Source organism: Ptiloglossa arizonensis, chromosome 5 (assembly GCF_051014685.1).
Source record: "Ptiloglossa arizonensis isolate GNS036 chromosome 5, iyPtiAriz1_principal, whole genome shotgun sequence".
In the NCBI taxonomy this organism is placed as follows: domain Eukaryota; kingdom Metazoa; phylum Arthropoda; class Insecta; order Hymenoptera; family Colletidae; genus Ptiloglossa; species Ptiloglossa arizonensis.
Genome location: NC_135052.1, coordinates 22,972,830 through 22,992,211, shown reverse-complemented (window position 1 = coordinate 22,992,211; position 19,382 = coordinate 22,972,830). Strand labels below are relative to the sequence as shown.

The 19,382-nt window shown below is 38.6% G+C and overlaps 2 protein-coding genes across 4 annotated transcripts in view; one reads left to right on the top strand and one right to left on the bottom strand.

The window, feature by feature from the left end:
• Window positions 1-19,382, bottom strand: part of LOC143147052 (uncharacterized) — a 194,606-nt gene that overhangs the window by 46,204 nt on the left and 129,020 nt on the right. The gene's annotated exons all lie outside the window — the stretch shown is intronic.
• On the top strand, window positions 12,154-19,354 carry LOC143147054 (uncharacterized). 3 transcript variants are annotated; one of them, XM_076311915.1, is made up of 13 exons: window positions 12,154-12,340; window positions 12,923-13,049; window positions 13,135-13,279; window positions 13,606-13,881; window positions 14,644-14,812; window positions 14,933-15,622; window positions 15,697-15,807; window positions 15,882-15,996; window positions 16,547-16,644; window positions 17,663-17,773; window positions 17,871-18,224; window positions 18,317-18,463; window positions 19,130-19,354. In XM_076311915.1, the coding sequence occupies exons 1-13, from the start codon at window positions 12,244-12,246 to the stop codon at window positions 19,192-19,194; spliced, it is 2,505 nt and encodes an 834-aa protein (XP_076168030.1). In that variant the 5' UTR covers window positions 12,154-12,243; the 3' UTR covers window positions 19,195-19,354. The 3 variants fall into 3 exon arrangements, with proteins under 3 accessions (XP_076168030.1, XP_076168029.1, XP_076168031.1); XM_076311914.1 differs by having other exon boundaries at window positions 17,844-18,224; XM_076311916.1 differs by lacking the exon at window positions 13,606-13,881 and having other exon boundaries at window positions 17,844-18,224.

Here is a 19,382-nt window from a genome sequence, read left to right as displayed (position 1 = left end):
CGTGATTCGATTGAATTGTTGGAGATCGTTGGAGATTCTTAAAATTAGGATACGATTTGGGAGACTCGTGTGCTCGAAACGACACGAAACTTGTTGAGGTCGTTGGTGGGCGCATTCAATCTGGTGTCTCTTTTCTTGTCGTCGGCCCTCGTGAATCCAGTTTCTCTGAAGATCCATTTGCGAGAGAGATGTACCGATGTGACGAGGGAAGCCAATAGAAGCTACCGTGCGATCAGCGGCCTATCAAACGCAGTGGTTTTGTGGCTTCCTCGTAGAATAGAGAAAGAAAATCAATCAAAAGGGGGCGTTTGATCGCGAGAGCCCTTCTTCGCGAAATATCTAGCGATAGTTTGGCTTCGGTTCTTGTCGCGCGATTGATTCCTCGTTTTCAATATATCGATCGAACGGTATCGATTTTCGCGCGTCTGGATCGATGAGTGTTTATTCAAAGTCCGAGTCTACGACGCGTTACGTACACTCGGTGGGCGCCATTTTGTTAGAACAGATGTCGCGACTATCGACCTTGCGATCGCCTAATTGCCCGAGGAATTGACCTATTGGCTTACGATTCCTTTTCAAGCAAACGCGTCCATTCGAACTGTTTAATTTGATAATAACGATGATCGTAATTTTTTTATTGACTTTCTTATAGTATCTAAAACATCGATTAATATTTGATATTGGGGGGTTATGTACACTTGGTAGGCGCCATTTTGTTGGAACAGATGTCGCGACTATCGACCTTGCGATCGCCTAATTGCGCGAGGAATTGACTCCTTGGTTCACGTCCCTTTTTCGAGTAAACGTGTCCGTTCGAACTGTGTAATTTGATAATAATAATGATAATAATTGTATTATTGTCTTTTTTATAGTATCTACAATATCGATTAATGTTTATATTCGATTCAAAATACGATTAAAAAAAATACCATAAAGTCCAATGTTACAAAGATTGACGATACATGCGAATAAAATATTATTTACCAAATAATCCACTTTGCAAATTCTGTGATAGGTAAAGTGTTCTTCGAAAACAACTGTTTCAAAATTTCAAAAATTTTGACATCGAAATTCAGTCATTTCCACGTAAAAGATATCAATTCTACCGAGTGACCTTGGTAGGTCATTTTCTCGCCTCTCGACTATAAAAAACGCGGTTCTTTCAAAAATATACATTTCCCAAGTTCTCTAAAAACAACTGTCTCAAAATTTCAAAAATCTTGATATCGAAATTCATTCGCTTCCACGTGAGATGAATTCTACCGAGTGACCTTGGGAGGTCATTTTCTCATCTCTCGACTGTAGAAAACGCGGTTCTCTCGGAAACGTACATTCCCCAAATTCGCCCCGGGGTTTCACAGGATCAAACGCAATTTCTCACGATAATTTGCCCCAGAGATTTCTGTTTCGAATGAAATTCACGAGCCGGCCTACCTCCCCTCCCCCTCCCCTCCACCGTCGCTTTCGTAATGAACGCGCAATATCGCGGCACTCGAACGAGTCCTCTCGTTCCCTCGTAACGCCGAGCAAGCGGGGAAATTAGGAAAACGTAGTTTGAAATGGGTATTGAACCCGAAACAGAACTTCCCAGTCGTCGTTCCATCTGGCGTGTCGCCAATCGCGAATCGGTCCTATTTGGCAACTCGCGATCCGACTGCGGCGTTTAAACGAAACAACCTGACGTACCCCCACCACTTCGATCTCCCCTCCACCCGCCGCCCCACCACCGGGGAACTCCTCGAGTTTAACGAGACGCCCATCGTCTTCCAGCATAATTCAAAACGACCGTCCGTGAGTGGGCGGAGGGTGGTGGGAGGGGGAGGGGGAGGGGAAAGCTTCCAACGGTTCAGGTGTCGTCTGCGGAACGTACACCCGCGGAAAACGCAGCGGACGATTTTTTAATCAGCGTGTCAAGACTCCGTCTCCCTTTTTCCACTCTCCCGTTTTCCCTTTCCCCGCCCCCGACGCTCGTATGTCGCTATTCGAGGGCGTCGCCTTAACGTGTCGCGCAAATTCCATTCCGACGAGAAAAATTCGTCTGGTCGTTTATCGAGGGAAACGGCTCGCAGCCGCCGGCTAAAAAAGAATTCAGAGATCGCGTGTTTTCCTTTTTCTTTTTTCATTCGTTCATTTTTTTTTCTTTTTTTTTTTCTTTCTTCCTTTCCGTTTGAAACACCCACGTTGTCGGCGCGGCGAATGCGCGAGCGAGCGAGCGAGCGAGCTGTGTGCAAGGATCGACGCAGCGGGCGAACAAAGAAAAAAAGAGGGGGGTCGGTCGGTTGGGTGGGTGCATGAGAAGGTGGTGGTGGTGGTGGGGGGTGGGCGGGGGGCGTGGAATGGAAATAAAGTACGGACCCGCGGATGTGTAAACGACGACAGAGACACGGAAACAACCCTGTGGGCTTCGCGAGGGCTGGTTTCTTTTTTTTTTTTTTCCTTTTTTAAAAGGAATACCCACCGCGGGTGCTTTCATGGTCTATCGTCGGTACAGTATCGAGCATCGAACGAATTTCAATCGGGAGCCTCGATGTGTTTCGGGGCACTCGTGATTTCTGGTTCCTTTTTTACGCGACAGTGGTTAATAACGTTGCGCAAAGTTTCATCGCGAGATAAATAGAAATACAGATAGAGTAATATGTATATATACTTCTATTTTTGTATTATTATCAAAATTATTATTAAAACTACTATATACCATTATTGTGTCAACCATCTTGTACAAATTATTATTTAAAACTAAATCATTAAAATAGAAAATAATCGGCACATGATAGATAAATAAATCATTTTTATCGTTCACGAAACTTCCTGATGTCCCCAGACAACCGTTCAGGTTCGCTCGTACGTGAATCCGTCACTGCGGACAGATTATTTAACCCATTTGCATCCAGAAGCGATATATTCCGGCTGTAACGTGTTTGGAAGACCTTCCATCGCCAACAATACCAATCGATTGTCGACCGAATATCGTGATCACACTTCGGAGCGCATTTACGTAAATGCGAATAATTTCTAAATAGGCCATCGCGTGCGGATTATTCCACACTCGATAATATTGCTAACTAGTTCCAATTCTTGATGCAAATGGGTTAATAAATTCCATTGAGTCGGTAACAATTTCTCTCTCTCTCTCTCTTTATACACACACACACATAAATACACACTTTTATAATATATATATATAATAAGTGAAAAATGCGTTTGATACTGTGAAATCATATTTCTTGAAAAATATACACTTTCATGAGAACCACGTTTTCTATAGTTGAAAGACGAGAAAATGACCTGCCAAGGTCACTCGATAGAATTGTGGAATTGTGGATCTCATGTGGAAGCGACTGAATTTTAGTATCAAGATTTTCGATATTTTACACACACACACACATATATTCTGTGAGGACCAATAAGTGAGGTGTTCTCGAAAAACAACTGTCTCAAAATTTCAAAAATCTTGACATCGAAATTCAGTCGCTTCCACGTGAGATCAATTCTACCGAGTGACCTTGGGAGGTCATTTTCTCGTTTCTCGACTATAGAAAACGCGGTTCTTTCAAAAATATACATTTACCAAGTTCTTCAAAAACAACTACCTCAAAATTAAAAAACTTTTGACATAGAAATTCATTCGCTTCCACGTGAGATAAATTCTACCGAGTGACCTTGGCAGGTCATTTTCTCGTCTCTCGACTATAGAAAACTCGGTTCTTTCAAAAATATACATTTACCAAATTCTCCAAAAACAACTACCTCAAAATTAAAAAACTCTTGACATAGAAATTCATTCGCTTCCACGTGAGATAAATTCTACCGAGTGACCTTGGCAGGTCATTTTCTCGTTTCTCGACTATAGAGAACGCGGTTCTCCCGTAAATATTTCTGAAATTCGAGAATGTATGTATATTTACTTTCTTCGCGACGAGAAATAAGGAGTCGACGGTTTAATGAACCACAAAGCGGCGGGCGAGGGGGGAAGAGCAAACCCCGTGGGCACGTTCCTATTGACGACGATGCGTTCTCCTTCGCGGCTCGTCCTCGTCCGTTTGTCTGCGCGGCTTGAAAGGCGTCGAGCACTCGACGACGCCGACACGTCGCGTTGCGCGTCGCAAATTGTGCGCAGTTGCGAGTATCGAGGACACGAAAATCCATCCCCTCCGAGCCGTGCACACACGCACGCGGTCCGCCGCCCCCTTTCATCTTGCGCCGCGCCGTTTCCTTTCCCGTTTCGTCCCACGGGGTGTCCTCTAGTTTCCCGACCCAGCCACCGACCGTATCACCACCAACATTCAACGGATTCAACCGAATCTCGCGAGCGGAGATCTCGTTAAACGTGCTCCACACTTGGAAATTTCTTCACCGAGCTTCGATTACCGATGTTACCGAGATCGATACGATTAGGTACGGATGATACTCGAGCAATACCGTGCTTAGTACGTGGTATCGGAACATATCGAAGCCTCGGATAATTGGTACGAATTTTCGATACTACTATAGCACGTTTCCAACGTGTATCTACACGGTACAAAATTAGAGATCACTTTCATTGTTATTCTCATTGTACGTGCAATTCGTTTTCCTTTTGTAACGAAGTGTTTATTCCCGTAGATATCAATAAAGTGATATTATTATTATTGTAGAATTACATACATATGATGATGATTACTATTGTTGTAAAATACAATATGATGATGATTATTATTGTTGTAAAATACCGTATGATTGTTATTGTTGTTATAAAATACCGTATGATGATTGCTATTGTTATGAAATAGTCTGTGATGACGATTATTGTCATAAAATAGTCTATAATGATGATTATTATTGCTATAATAAATAAATTATTTATGTAAAGATATATAATTTTATAACTTTGTATTCTTAAATATATTAAGTAATAGATTGAATAAAAATTAAATATAAATTAATTATTATTCTTATAAAATACCGTATGATGATTATTATTAGTACAAAGCATTGTATGATAATGATTATTATAATAAAATACTGTATGATGATTATTAATGTTATAAAATACTGCATGATGATTATTAATGTTGTAAAATACCATATGATGATTATTATTAGTACAAAACATTGTATGATAATGACCATTATTATAAAATACCGTATGATGATTATTAATGTTATAAAATACTGTATGATGATTATTAATGTTATAAAATACCGTATGATGATTATTCTTATTGTTTTAAGATACCATACTATGATTATTATTATTGTTATTATTATTATAAAATATCGTATAACGATGATGTTTATTATCATTATTATAAAAGTAGCGTGTGACATTGAATCGTTGATATTTTTGTAAACATTGTGACATAGTCTTCGATATGTCTACATCATTCACTGACTATCAAGGAACATAATTACTAACATTGGAGCTGATACCATTAAACGTCAATGGCATCAGAACAATTCGATACCTTATTCAACTGGTATATCGACTGTACAGTTATCCAGTACTGTTTTTACAGCTTTTAAAATTGACAGTCACAGGATGCTTCCCGCGCTCTCTGGATAGTCGTTCGTGTATTTTTATATTTTCACATATTTCCCTGTTCGAAGTCCCCGGTATCTAAATCGAGTACCGCGTAACAACACTGTACCACCATCCCGTTTCGTTGCACTTTTATTTCTCTTGTTTTTACTATACGCCCAATATGGTTTTTATGCCTGTTTCTCGTATATATATTTTACGTTTCCCAACGAAAAATCGAATAGATGTTTTAAACACTTCGGTAAAGGGCGCCCTCGAAATAACCAGCTCCGGGGCACCGATAAATCGACGTTCGCCATCGACTGCCAGAAAACGTGATTAAGTTTCACGGCGTGCGGAGAACGTTTCTTTCTCTACGAGCCACTCGAAACGAGAAACGCGTTCGTTTATCGTGCCGCGTTTCGTCCGAATATGAATATTACAAATCTCGAGTCTCCCCCAAGGCGGAATTCCAGCGTGATATTTACGCGATTGACAGCAAATCGAAGCGATTCGCGCGCCGGAAATACTCGGAGATTAAAATGGAAATTATAGGTATTATCCGATCCATGGAATACAATCTAGCGTTGCGCGCGAGTAACTTTCAACCTATTATTAACGATTCTTTACGTTACCGCGATTTTTCTCCGAACACTTTGCAATTATTGATAATATCTTGGAATCTTTTCTGAAAAATTTTCGCATCTCCAGCTCGAATATTCTCTAAGAATATTAACCTTTGAAATAGTTTCTCCATTTGATTATAAATGATCAATTTTTCGATAGAAGTGTCTCGAGTTGTACGAAAGTACTGTTTGTAACTTTTTCGATACGAATGGTAATAATAATAATAATGATAATTTTTATTAAGGACCTCAGTACTATACAAAGCTGTTGGAAATTGTTGTTCAAGACTTCGTTGGATAATGGTATATAAATTTCGGTTGAATTTTGAAAAAACATTCTAAGGAAACGTAAGAAATCGCTGTACTTATTAACATTAATGAAAATACGGTTTAAGGAATAAAATTGCCCATAAAGCGTTTTATGGCCCTCTTGGTACAGGAAATGGCGGTGCCTAAGAGCTACCCGTGAAGTATTTAAATTAAAATGAGATAGAATATACGGGCAAGGAATTGCACCATTTGGGACTTTATGGATTAATAATTAATGGTAATTATAGTCATTCATCATCACACGCTTGGTGTACCTCACCGGTGATTAAAGTCACTCGTTGAAATTTTCGCAACGATTCGCAATTTTCATCGAATTTGTTATTTCAACCGTGTAATAGTTATTTTAACCGATAATGCTTTACAATCAGGTTAACTTTGTGATCTTACAATCTTGTAAGAAAATACAGGAGCATCCAGTAGTATCAGAATAGTTTTCATTTCAGAATATATCGGGTCAAAAAAGACCCGAGGAACTACGATCAAACAAATGCACAGATGCAACGAATGCAAGAAATTGCATCGAATATTTCCTAATCGTTCACAAATTTTCCTAAAAGTCTTGGTTCAAAGTTTGCCACTTTTTAATATCTCGACCGCTATTTTGTTACTCTGTTTCTTCACACTTGCGTCTTTTGTATCCTCTCCTCGTGTTCTGTCAACCCTCTCTGAACTAATGTTTATTCAATCGGTAATTGCTTCTCCCTTTGATCACTATTACACGGTTTACGATTTTTGTCTTTCGTCTCGACTTCACGTGCAATGCATCCAAAATGATGCATGCTGCATTTGCATCAAAGATGGATCCTCCACCTTTGTCGTCTTGTTTACAAAATCCTGCTACGACTCCTGTATATTCATTTGATTCACATCCAAACAATTTGTCGTAAATACCGTCACTGTACAATTTTACCCAGATCTCTCTGTACCGTCTCTTTACGCTACCAAATTTCAAATTTCTTTCCCTTAGGTGCCCTTCTACTATGTTGACTCTATTTCTTCCTAGATAGGTCCTCTTAAACCGTTTCCTTGCTTCAAATGTTCGTCGTTTTATTTTCTCCGGCTACCCATAAACCTTTCCTCTTTCACTTGGAAGTATTTCGACGTACGCCTTGTATTCTTCTTTTCGGTACAGTTAAGTCCATCCAAGACAGATTTGTGTTAAGTTTAGATTGTAAAATAACATTCGTCGAATTTTAACCGTTCCACGTGATACAATAATAATATTCTTTCACGTTTTCATTCTACCGAAATTGCAGAGGGAGGAATGGAAGAGTAGAAGAAAATGCATACAAGTAAAACTACGAGTGCACAAAGGCAAAGTGCAGTTGCATACTGTTACAAACCTAACGTTGGAACAATGTAATGCGAATGCAATGAAATTATAGAAAATAAGAGAAAAATAAGGAAGGGAAATAGTACAAAATAAAATAAAGTGAAGGAAGACTTTTGTATATCTTGTTGTTTTAATCAAATAAAATAAGCAAAGATTCTTATACGTTCACACATACACATACACAATCATACAAACATTGTGTTTATTTTTTCTTCTTTATCTTTTAAATCGATATATACGACACAGGGTTAGGTCTAGATTAGATCTGGGTTAGGTCTGGTTTATGTCTGGCTTAGATCTGTGTTATGTCTGGGTTAGGTACACACAGACACATACACAATCATACAAACATTGTGTTTATTTTTTCTTTCTTTATCTTTTAAATCGATATATATGACACAGGGTTAGGTCTAGGTTAGGTCTGGTTTATGTCTGGCTTAGATCTGTGTTATGTCTGGGTTAGGTCTGGGTTAGGTCTGTGTTATGTCTGGGTTAGGTCTGAGTTAGGTATTGTATTTTTTCTCCTTTTTTTCTTCTATCGTTACATATGACACAGGGTGGATAAAAATAAATAAGAATGAAAAACTAAAAATTAGATAGACTCCAGTTCCCTTAATTTTCTTTTCTTTCGTTCGATCCATTTGTTTCTGGAATCGATAGTTTGGCTGAGGTGGTGCGCGAACTGCGATGCTCGTGCGCGCTCCGCTTTAACGGAGAACTGCTCGTTGTCCGGGTAAACGGATCACGAATCTCCTGTCGCAGGGTAAGCCGACGCACATGAATTTAAATCTATTTCCATGGAAATGTATATTTTTCGAAACACGTGGCGCAACTTCAAGTCCGCGACACAATCGTCGATAAAAGCTTCGCTTCGAATCCGTGATGTCTTCTCAATCGAAGCGTTTTCAGGAATAAAAAGAAAAAAAGAGAATGATCGGGAATAAAAGAAAAAGAAACAGACATTTGTCTGTCGTGATTTTGATAATGAAAATTTTATTCCCCAGAGGAGAAAATAATGTTTATTGTAACAAGCATTTTTGTAGACTATCGTAATTTTATTATTTATTCTTCGATAATCGTACTTACATCAAAATTAAATAAATAAGTAAAGAATCTTGTAGAATTCTCGAGAAAAATGAGGAAGTTTATACATTGGTGTATTTTTTAATTCGAACATCCTGAACGATATTGTTCACTCAGATGCAGCAGTCGAAAGGTCAGGTGGTTAATTAAAGGGATTTTAAAACATTACGTTCACCGTATTTCGCCTTTTACGCGATGGTAAAAATGGTCGTTTCGATTGTAACTCTTCAGAAGAATATCTTACTATTGTTATTATGATCAGGTGTCAATATTTTCCATCGTAATGAAGCGCGTATTATAATACATTCGAGAACGTCGATAAAGTAAATTTTACACTCACAAAAATCGTCGATAGTGTAGATTTGACACTCGTAAAAACCGCCGGTAGTGTAATTTTATACTCGTAGAAACCGTCGATAGTGTAGATTTTACACTCGTGAAAATTATCGGTAGTGTAATTTTGTACTCGTGAAAATCGTCGATAGTGTAGATTTCACACTCATAAAAACCGCCGGTAGTGTAGTTTTATACTCATGAAAACCGTCGACAGTGTAGATTTGACACTCGTGAAAACTGTCGACAGTGTAGATTTGACACTCGTGAAAACCGTCGATAGTGTAGATTTAACACTCGTGAAAACTGTCGATAGTGTAGATTTGACACACGCGAAAACCGCCGGTAGTGCAGTTTTATACTCGTAAATCATCGATAGTGTAGATTTGACACTCGTGAAAACCGCCGGTAGTATAGATTTGACACTCGTGAAAACCATCGATAATGTACATCTATTTACGTGATATTTTCTACACAATATAGAAAATATTTCTACATGAATATAACGCGCAATAAACGGATCGATATTCGTCACTATCACGAAACAGTAAAAATCGTCGTTTAAGTCGGGCATTGTTCGATAGAAATATACAAAGACGGTATCGCGATTATTATCGTCATCTGGTGTCAATATTTTTCCATTGTAGTCAACAATGCACCGTTACCTAAAATCGCCAACGTGGCAGCCAAGAAGGCTTAATAGGGCGCGTTTTAATATTTGCGAGCACCGATGGGAGAAAGAAAGAGACGGAATATCGACAATTCACCTAGCGTCTGTAACGGGGCAGAAGTGTCGAGGAAGAGGGATGAACACAGCAGCGGGTGGCTGTGGAGGAATTCGCGAATGCCAGAAGGGAACGGCAGGTTGGTTTGACCTAAATGCCTGGCCGGTTGGCTTTCAGCCAGTTCTCTGTGTCTGCACATTCAGCATCGAGGCCCTTTATTTATATTTTCTTCCCCTAGATGGGAGAATGGGGAGGGGGGTGGACCCACGGATCGTAAGAAGGGCGGTATACAATTTCCATTTCCCAATCAATTAATCGGTTGCCAATTGGTTGCATCACGCCTATTCGCTGTCAGAAGGAGAAGTAAACATTGTCGGTTTCAAGTCTTGCACTTGGAACAAACGATAAAAACTAAGGATTAAGTGAGTTTTTAAACACACTCGAATTCATCAAAATGATCCAGAAAATGCTTAAAATTAGATATTTTACAGAGAAATTTTCAAAGTACAAGCTCGTCTTTTTTTAGAAATTTTTAACACCATACATTCGACTCAAAATTTGGAAATTGGAATTTATTTATTATTTTCACGTTGTGGAAGTGATTTTTTGGCAGGAAAAGAAATTTGTTAAGAGAGATTCGTACTTTTAAATGTAGATAAAAAAAGAAGAATTCGATACGGTTGTTAGTTTCGGAGATAAAAATTCATTTGTACTTGCCAATTTTGGGGCAGACAAAAATCGTACACTTCGACCTTCTGTATTTTTCCAACACATTGGAAATCAGCGAAGTGATGACTTAAACTCCCTTTAATTTTGCATGGATTGTAATATATTCCAGTTACGTAAAAATTTGGGACCTTGAGTATAGAGAGTGGTGAATGTGTCGTGGAACCTTTGTTTTTGGAACGTTTTATTATCCAAACCGTGTACTCTATACAATGTGTCCACTTTCTTTTTGAAATTGGATTTTTTCCCTCTTGGAGATGTGACTGGTTTTCTTTCGCCTCCATTTTTTTCCTCTGTCTTGCGTCTTTCATATTTCCTTTTCTCGGTTCCTTAGGACGGAAGCGAACACCCTAACTCCCCCTGACGCTTTTCAGTGGACGAAGGGTAGAAATTAAGGTGCTCCGCGTGCTTTCACGCGAAGTCTGCGCAATTTTGCTCGAATATTATTTAGCGTGTGCCTTGCTGGAACCTCTCGAACGAAAAGAACGTCGGTTGAACGTTTGCGACGATCACCATCAACGAGGAAAAGAATTATTCGGGAAAAAGGAGCCCCGTTGCTTTCTCGGAAGGAAGCTGGGGAAGATGTTTAGTTCGTTTTATTTTATTACAATTATACCAAACATGTTTTACGTAGAAAAAGTATAACGTTACGTCGAGCAATAATTAATAGCATAGAAAGAGGTTGTTTCTAGAATTACGATTAATACGTATACTTTTTTTCAGGTAAGTCAAAAAAAAAATATATATATCAGCTAAAAGTAATGTATAAATTCGTTTTTATTTTTTAGAGAAAGTCTCGTTAAAATATCTATAATTGTTCAATAGTAATTAATTAATTTTAATATTTTTCAAGCAGTACTTCAATTCCTCTTTATTTTTCTCTCTATGAACTTGGGGAAAAATTTTTAATAAATATTAACGATAATCCCCTAATAATAAATAATGATTGTGAACAATTTTAAGTAAATTTATGCGAGTGGGAGGATTCCGTCGATTTTGAATAAGATTCATTATTTTCGTTATCGAAATTTTGATTTGTATGGTATTGTGTTAATTGGTACATAAATAGTCAAATCTTCACACTGATAATTAAAGATCTCAATTATATCTACGTTCAGTAATTAAAAATGTTAGTAATTCCTGTTTGATTTATTTTCACTTGATATTCTATGAAAAAGGTATTGACAAATGAATTATACGACAATAATTAACCTTTACGAAATACCATATTGGTAAAATCTGTGAACAATTTATTTATATTCTATGCTTTTTCTGTTTTTTTAATCGTCGGATATTTTTATAATCACCATAGAATTTGAACGTGTACACTGTGGGGCAGTAAAAAAATTTACAGCTTCTAGTTTCGGTTCCTACGTCGTAGCGAATCGAATCGATTCAAATTAGCCGCGCGAAATCGAACGCAACCGCGTCAACCAATCGGAAAGACTTTCGCAACGTGCGGCGTAGTTTCGTATTGCAAACCGATGAAGCGACGTAAAACGTTGCAATCAATGCGTTCTTTCTTTCGTGGTTGTTAATTGACTTTGCAATCGAGTGATTTTGTGTTGTGAATTACGTTGCAACGCGAACATGGAGGATGAAATTAATTGCGAGGATCCGCAGTTCATAAGTATGTTTGAATCCTGTCTTCGCGTGGAATTCGAGACAGCAAGAAACACTCTATTAGGTAAAATAACATTTATTTATTTCCGTGTTAATTCAATACGTACTTTTCTTCAAATGTAAACAAAAATTCAATGTTCAAAATGTAACGATTCCGATCATCGAATTGACGAAAACACTCGTCGAGAAAAAATGGCGCGAGTATATTCAAGCGTGATTAACTATACTGTTCTAAAAGCTCGAGTTAACCGAAACACTAAGCACGTACATTTTTTTTACTTAGGTGGTCAATCGTGTTAAATGTTTTACATCTTTAATTAATCTTTCCAGGTCGATTTTGAAAATTCGGAGATTTGTTTACTCCTTTAATTCAATATTTATCAGGTTGTTCGGAAAGTCATTCCGTTTTCTTTTTTTTTTGATGAAAATGAAACACGATTTTTTCTGAGTGTATAAACATTTTATTAAATTATATATTCTCCATTTTGGAGAACGAAACGACTTTCAGAACAACCCAATAAATTGTACAATTAATTCAGCAGCAAGGCTTTCTTGCACCGGAGATTAATTTAACAAGGAAAAGAATTGATATACAACTGTTCTCGATTTATTTATTGTAAAAACCGTGTTTTCTGATTTCTTCGAGGTCTCAAGAGTGAAATAAACGATCTCAAGGTCAAGGTGCATACGCAATTGAAAACCAGAAAGGAGCTGAAGGAGAGGGTGAAAAATTCACAGGAGAACGTTTCGATCCTAACCTATACTTTGAATAAGTACGTGAGAAAGTGGTTCTCAACCAGTTTCTTCATAGAGCTGATATCCATCGATCTCACAATCGATTTTCAATATTTTTCTCAGACAGGTCAAACACGTCGCCGAAATTTCCGATACAGTCGAGTTAACGAAGTCTAACCTGGACAGTGATCACAAAATCATGATGTTCGAATCGGAACGACGCGAAAATATTCTCAAGAAGTACGAGAACACGTGGCAGACGTATCAGGTGCAAAAATTTTATGGAATATTTGTTTTTTTCACCGATCGTTTAAAGGGGGAAGAACCTGTCGACGATGTTGAAAACTTCGTCGGTAAAACAGCGGCGCATCGGTCGGTAATCACGATCGACTGTATCCTCCCTCTTCTTCTCGGAACGAGGGTTCTCAACCTGGCCATAAATTTAGTTCCCGTATCGCGTTCAATTTAAAGTTTCGCATCCTGTTAGACTCGAAGAATAATAATAGTTTCTTCATAAGCAGATTCTTTCCTCCCTTGCTCCCCCTCCCCCCCCCCCCTGATTCTTAAGTTTTGATTACGAGGAACATTGCGCAGGCGAAGTACGAAGACTTCCCATTAGCGAACACCAGAAAGGAAGCGAAAATGAAACTGGAGAAGCTTCGAGTTGAAGAAATGGTGATCCAGTATAAAATTAACGAGATAAAGAAAGCATCGAGGCAACGTGAACGTATTACGTGGTTGAGACTCCGCGAAAGGATCGTTGAGTTTGCACGTGATATTTTAAACAACAGAGCCCTCGACCAGAAATTGATCAACTTGAATAAAGGTATCGTCGACCTTAAAGAACAGCTGACCGCCATGGATAATGAGGTACGCGATACCGGTATCAAGTTGAATAACCCAATGAGAAACAGGTATACGTTACGGTGTATTGAATTTACGAGAAAACAATTTTTAGAAAAAATAATTCCTTCGGAGAATTTGATACTGGATTGTAATTACATTCAGTGGTAATTAAATTGTACGGTAAATGAAAATTACTGTCAAATTTGATTACTTTTAATAAATTATCTATTATTCCGTGTGGGGAAGGAAACGTCGATTTTTTCGTGGCAAAATTAAATTCTTTTTTTTTGAAAAGTTCATCCAGTTTTCAGAGATTCTAAATTTTAGTCAATTTTGACAATCAGGAGCAGAAAATACGTTTACGTTTTCCATATTGTTTTTGAACGAAAATTTGAAAAAATATTATTCCAAGGGTGTATTTGTTTTCAAATATGTGCATAAAATATTTATATTACACGGTGAGGTCTCCCCTTAGGGACACAGAATGGGACGGACCTGTAATCGCATGAAATATTTATTTATCTTCAATATTAAGAAATTTTGCAAATGGATGCTGCACTGCAGCAGCTATTTGCTGATTCAATGAACTAAAAATCCATGTAGACGTGGCACGTGCCCCTTTTTCACTGCAAACCTATAGTATTTTCGTTTTTTTTTTGGTGAAAATGAAACACGATTTTTTTTAGAGTATATAAACATTTGTTTAAATTACATATTCTCCATTTTGGAAAACGAAATGACTTTCCGAACAACCAGATATTTTATTATATTTTTTTCAAAATTCAGCGAGCTGCTCAGCTGCAGATTCAAGAAGAAGAGAAGAGGGCACGTGCCTTGAAGATGTTGGAAATGCCCCCACCGAAGGTTAACTTGAATCACATGCGAAAGATTTATGGTAGCGGATTGAAGACCAACTTCGTGGATGGCTGGAAATCGAATTTCGAGAATTCCTTTGGTGCTCTATACAATTCGTATAAAAATTATTCCTTCACTGTATCCGATATCATACGTTTGGTACATAGGCTGGATACAACTGCAGCCTGTTGTTAACCTAACTGTTTCATCAACCGTACAGACTCCATGTCGATCGACACCTTGATGTTGGAGGAGATGTGCTTGGCAGACGAGAACCCCCAGCAGTCGAATTCTCAGAACTCGAACCAGATTCGGACCAATAAGAATTCCAGTCCTGGGAACGCGTCGATCGATTCCAGTAAGAGCCAGGAGGAAATGGAACACGTGGACGCGATCGATACAGAGCCAAACGAGGAACTGGATCAACGAATGGAGGACGAAGTTCAACAAGAGGGTTTGAAGGAGGCTGCGGTGCCTTTGAGCGGAGATAAGCTCATAGTCGAAGGGAACGAGGATCAGAAGGAGGAGGAGGAGGAAGAGGAAGTTCCAGCGAAGAGGATGAAGTTGATCGTTGAGGATGATAAGAACGTGTCACCAACGAGTACATCGAAAGGTACGGGTCTGGAAAGGACGAAGAGTCAGTTGGTCGATGCATTTACTGGTCCGAGGATCGCAAGGATTCAGGAGGTCCGTTACAAAGTATCACCGATGACGAAGATGGTGCAGAGCCAACCTAGTCCCTCCAGGGCAGTTGGCACTGACAAGGGCAATTCCAGCTTCTCCAAGGTAGCTGCTGGAAAAGGTTACACGGTCGATGGGTTTGCCAGTCCAGGGATCTTGAAGATCGGGACAGATCGTTACAAAGTATCACCCATGACGAAGACAGTCCAGAGTAAACCCAACAGTTCCAGTAGGTTCAAGTGTAGTCACTCTGATAAAGGAAACTTCATTTTTTACGTTGGTAACAATGCATCTGTTTCGAAGGTATTCACTTGCCCTACGGATCTCCGTGTCCAGAGATTTTGGAGATCGGGACAGATCGTTACAAAGTATCATCCATGACGAAGACAATCCAGAATAAACTCAACAGTTCTAGTAGGTTCAAGTGTAGTCACCCTGATAAAAAAAACTTCATTTTTTACGTTGGTAACAATGCATCTGTTTCGAAGGTATTCACTTGCCCTACGGATCTCCGTGTCCAGAGATTTTGGAGATCGGGACAGATCGTTACAAAGTATCACCCATGACGAAGACAGTCCAGAGTAAACTCAACAGTTCCAGTAGGTTCAAGTGTAGTCACTCTGATAAAGGAAACTTCATTTTTTACGTTGGTAACAATACATTTTGCCAGAAGGTAGCCACGCTTCTGATAGACCTTCAGGTCCAGGGATGTCGAAAGTAGGCACAGATCGTTCTGAAGTATCTTTAGCGATAGGGATAGAGCAATGTAGACCCAGTACCTCTAGTAGGTTCAAGTATAGTTATCTTGACAAAAAAAAATTTCATTTTCCACGCTAATAACAATACATCTGTTGAGAAGGTAGCCACATGTCTGATAGACCCTCAGGTCCAGGGATATCGAGAATAGGCACAGATCGTTCTGAAATATTTTTAGCGATGGGGATAGAAAAATGTAGTCCCAGTTCTGAAGTATCTTTAGCGATGGGGATAGAACAATGTAGTCCCAGTTCTGAAGTATTTTTAGCGATGGGGATAGAACAATGTAGTCCCAGTTCTGAAGTATCTTTAGCGATGGGGATAGAACAATGTAGTTACTCTGATAAAGGAAACTCGATTCTTCGTGGTAATAACAATGCATTTGTTCTACAGGTAGTCAGTTGCTTAATAGATCTCCTGGTCCAGGAATCTCGAGGAGAGAGGCAGATTGTTACAAAATATCACCAATGATTAAGAGAACGCAGAGTAAACCAGGTACGTTGAAGTATAGTTACCCTGATAAAGGATGCTCCATTTTTCATGCTAAGAACAATGCATTTGTTCTAAAGGTAGTAACTCGTCTAATAAATCTCCACGACCACAGACCTCGAGGTTGGGGGCAGACTATTATAACGTATCACCAATGAAGAAGGTAGCCCAGGGTAATTATAATCTTTCCAGTACGTTTATCTGTGAATACTTCACCACTGACCACTTTGGTCTTCGATTATGTTGATGTTGTTTATATAAAATGTGTGTCTAAGGGTTCCTTGTAAGGCACATAAATATTATACAGTCGTGTTAAATCTGTTTGAACTATCTGGTTGGTTGAGTATGAGATAATACGTTGTCTTTGTTGTTTGACACCTAAAAATTTTCTTCGCAACAACTCTTTCGTATCCACGTGAACTTCCTCCGGAAGTTTACTCCTTGCGAACCAACATCATAAGCGAGATAAATTTTTCTTTACCAGGAGCAACAACGACTTAAGTTTTTCCATTTATTGTACATTCAAATATCACGGTTCTTCCTTCTAACGTGGGGCAAATTACTATAACTCATTTCTTTTTACAATTCGCACCTTGGAAACTCTTAACAGTTTCGAGCGAACAGTTGCAGCGTTCATGGTAGATTTTTTTTTTTTTTATTATACCATTTTTCCTTCCCTTCCCATTATTTCTGCTGGCATTATTTCTGAACTTCATATTCCACTGCTTATTTTATTGTAATTTACTTTGTAGCAGTTACCTTCGTTTCTTTACCTCCCTCCTCGTTCTCTTATTTCTCTCTCATTATATCGTCTGCATGATTAATTTATAATAATATATATATTTACATCTCGTCTATGTACCTAACGTATATTTCATTTTATAATACTTCTACATATTAAGTTTGTTTTCTCTTCCTTCTTTCTTCTAATACTCTATTATTACTATTTCTCTTTTCAGTTTGTACAATCTTGGCACAATGAATATTATCATTTTTATTAATAACAATGTATCCGTTCCGAAAGGTAGTCACATGGCTGCTCCATCTTCGTGTCCAACAGTCTCGAAGATCGGGGCTAGCCTGTACAATGCATCACCAAGGACGAGGACAGTGCAGAGCAAACCTAATATCCCCAGTACGTTCAACAATGGTTTGACAAAAGCTACTCTAGTTTCCATGTGAATAACAATGCATTTGCATGAAAGGTCGTCACATGCCCGATGAATCTCCAGGTCCAGGGATTTCCAGGATAGGAGCAGATCGTTGCAACGTGTCACCAATGACGAAGATAGAACAGAGCAATCTTAATCCCTCCAGGTCTTTCAACTATGGCTACTCTGATAAGGACAACTCCAGCTTCTGCGCGACTAGCAACCGAGCTGCTGAAAAAGATAGCCACCTGGCCGATAGATCTCCAGGTCTAGGGATTATGAGGATCCTGGAGGATCGTTGCAACGTATCACCAATTAGGAAGGTAAATTCGATCAACTCGAATCCCTGCAGTATGTTCACTCCAGGCAACTACGACTACTCCAATATCAGCAACATGAGCTTCTTCGCCAATGACAATTTACCAAATCTGAAAGGTACTCATGGCACTCGTCCATAATTCTCTTCATGATACGTTTCATCGTACGTTGGACCTTTTTTTGAAAACTTTCTTCGTTTCATCATTCAGGCGATCAAATATCACTGTACGACGGTTCGATTCGCGATTTCTGCGGATGTTCCAACATTTCCACCCCGATTGAGAATCCATCGATGGATCTGATAGCTACGAGCACGGCGAACTTACCAACAGTCAATACAGGGCAGACTTTCTCACGTAATTATGATACTTTAAATCCTCACGATTCGTTATAATAGATGGAGTAAAAAGTTCTGAGCGTTTCTTCTTTTTACTTGGACGATGAGATTAACAAAGTTAGAATTTTCGGATTTGGATCAAACATGTGCCGTTTTGTTCGGAACAGAAACCTATGTTATAACTGTCTTTGGTCCCTGATCTCTCCTACTGTAGGCCCTCAAGTACTGTACCACATTTAATATTGGGGCACTTGCCCTGGACTTAGAATGCCTCGCACTTATGACTTCCATGTTTCGTAAAAAATCAAACGTGACCGTACTAACCAAGACATTCAATTTTTTAACCTATTTCTGTAACTACACTATCGTTATAATAAATCTAATTTGAAACCTCTATCTACAAAATTGAAATATGCCTCAAAAAGGTAGATTCTTGAAAAATATAAATTTTCAGAGTACATAATACACAACAGTGACCAACACCTGAAAACATTTTTTTCAAGAACTGATATTTTTCAGGAAATCATACCTAAGGCATATCTCGATTTTGTCGATGTAGTTTCTCATTTAAATTAAACGGAAGTAAATTAAATTAAATTAATGGAAGTAACTAACGAAAAACGCGCAGAACTTTTTACTTCGCTCATTACCAACACCATTCATCATTTTCTTGATTTTTTCACAGAATTCAACTTTGGCAGCATTCTGGAGAACCAACCAGCCTCTTCCAGAGGCAATATTCTCTTCTAGAGACGATCCTCGATTAGTCAATCATCATCGGGCGCAGTGCTCACGTTTTATTTATTATTTATTCATTATTTCTTTTTTCTCCTGATGTAAAATCCTGTCCGGTACAGTTGAAATAAAACCAGCGAGGTTCCAGCTTCGGTTTTAGCTGGAGTTCAAGCTTCTTCCACGGTAGCTCTTTTTTTTCCCCC

Coding starts and splice junctions, on each gene's coding strand:
- LOC143147054 (XM_076311914.1), top strand. CDS start 12,244: ATGGAGGATGAAATTAATTGCGAGGATCCGCAGTTCATAAGTATGTTT. Junction 13,050..13,134: donor CTAACCTATACTTTGAATAA/GTACGTGAGAAA, acceptor TATTTTTCTCAG/ACAGGTCAAACACGTCGCCG. Junction 13,882..14,643: donor TGACCGCCATGGATAATGAG/GTACGCGATACC, acceptor TTCAAAATTCAG/CGAGCTGCTCAGCTGCAGAT.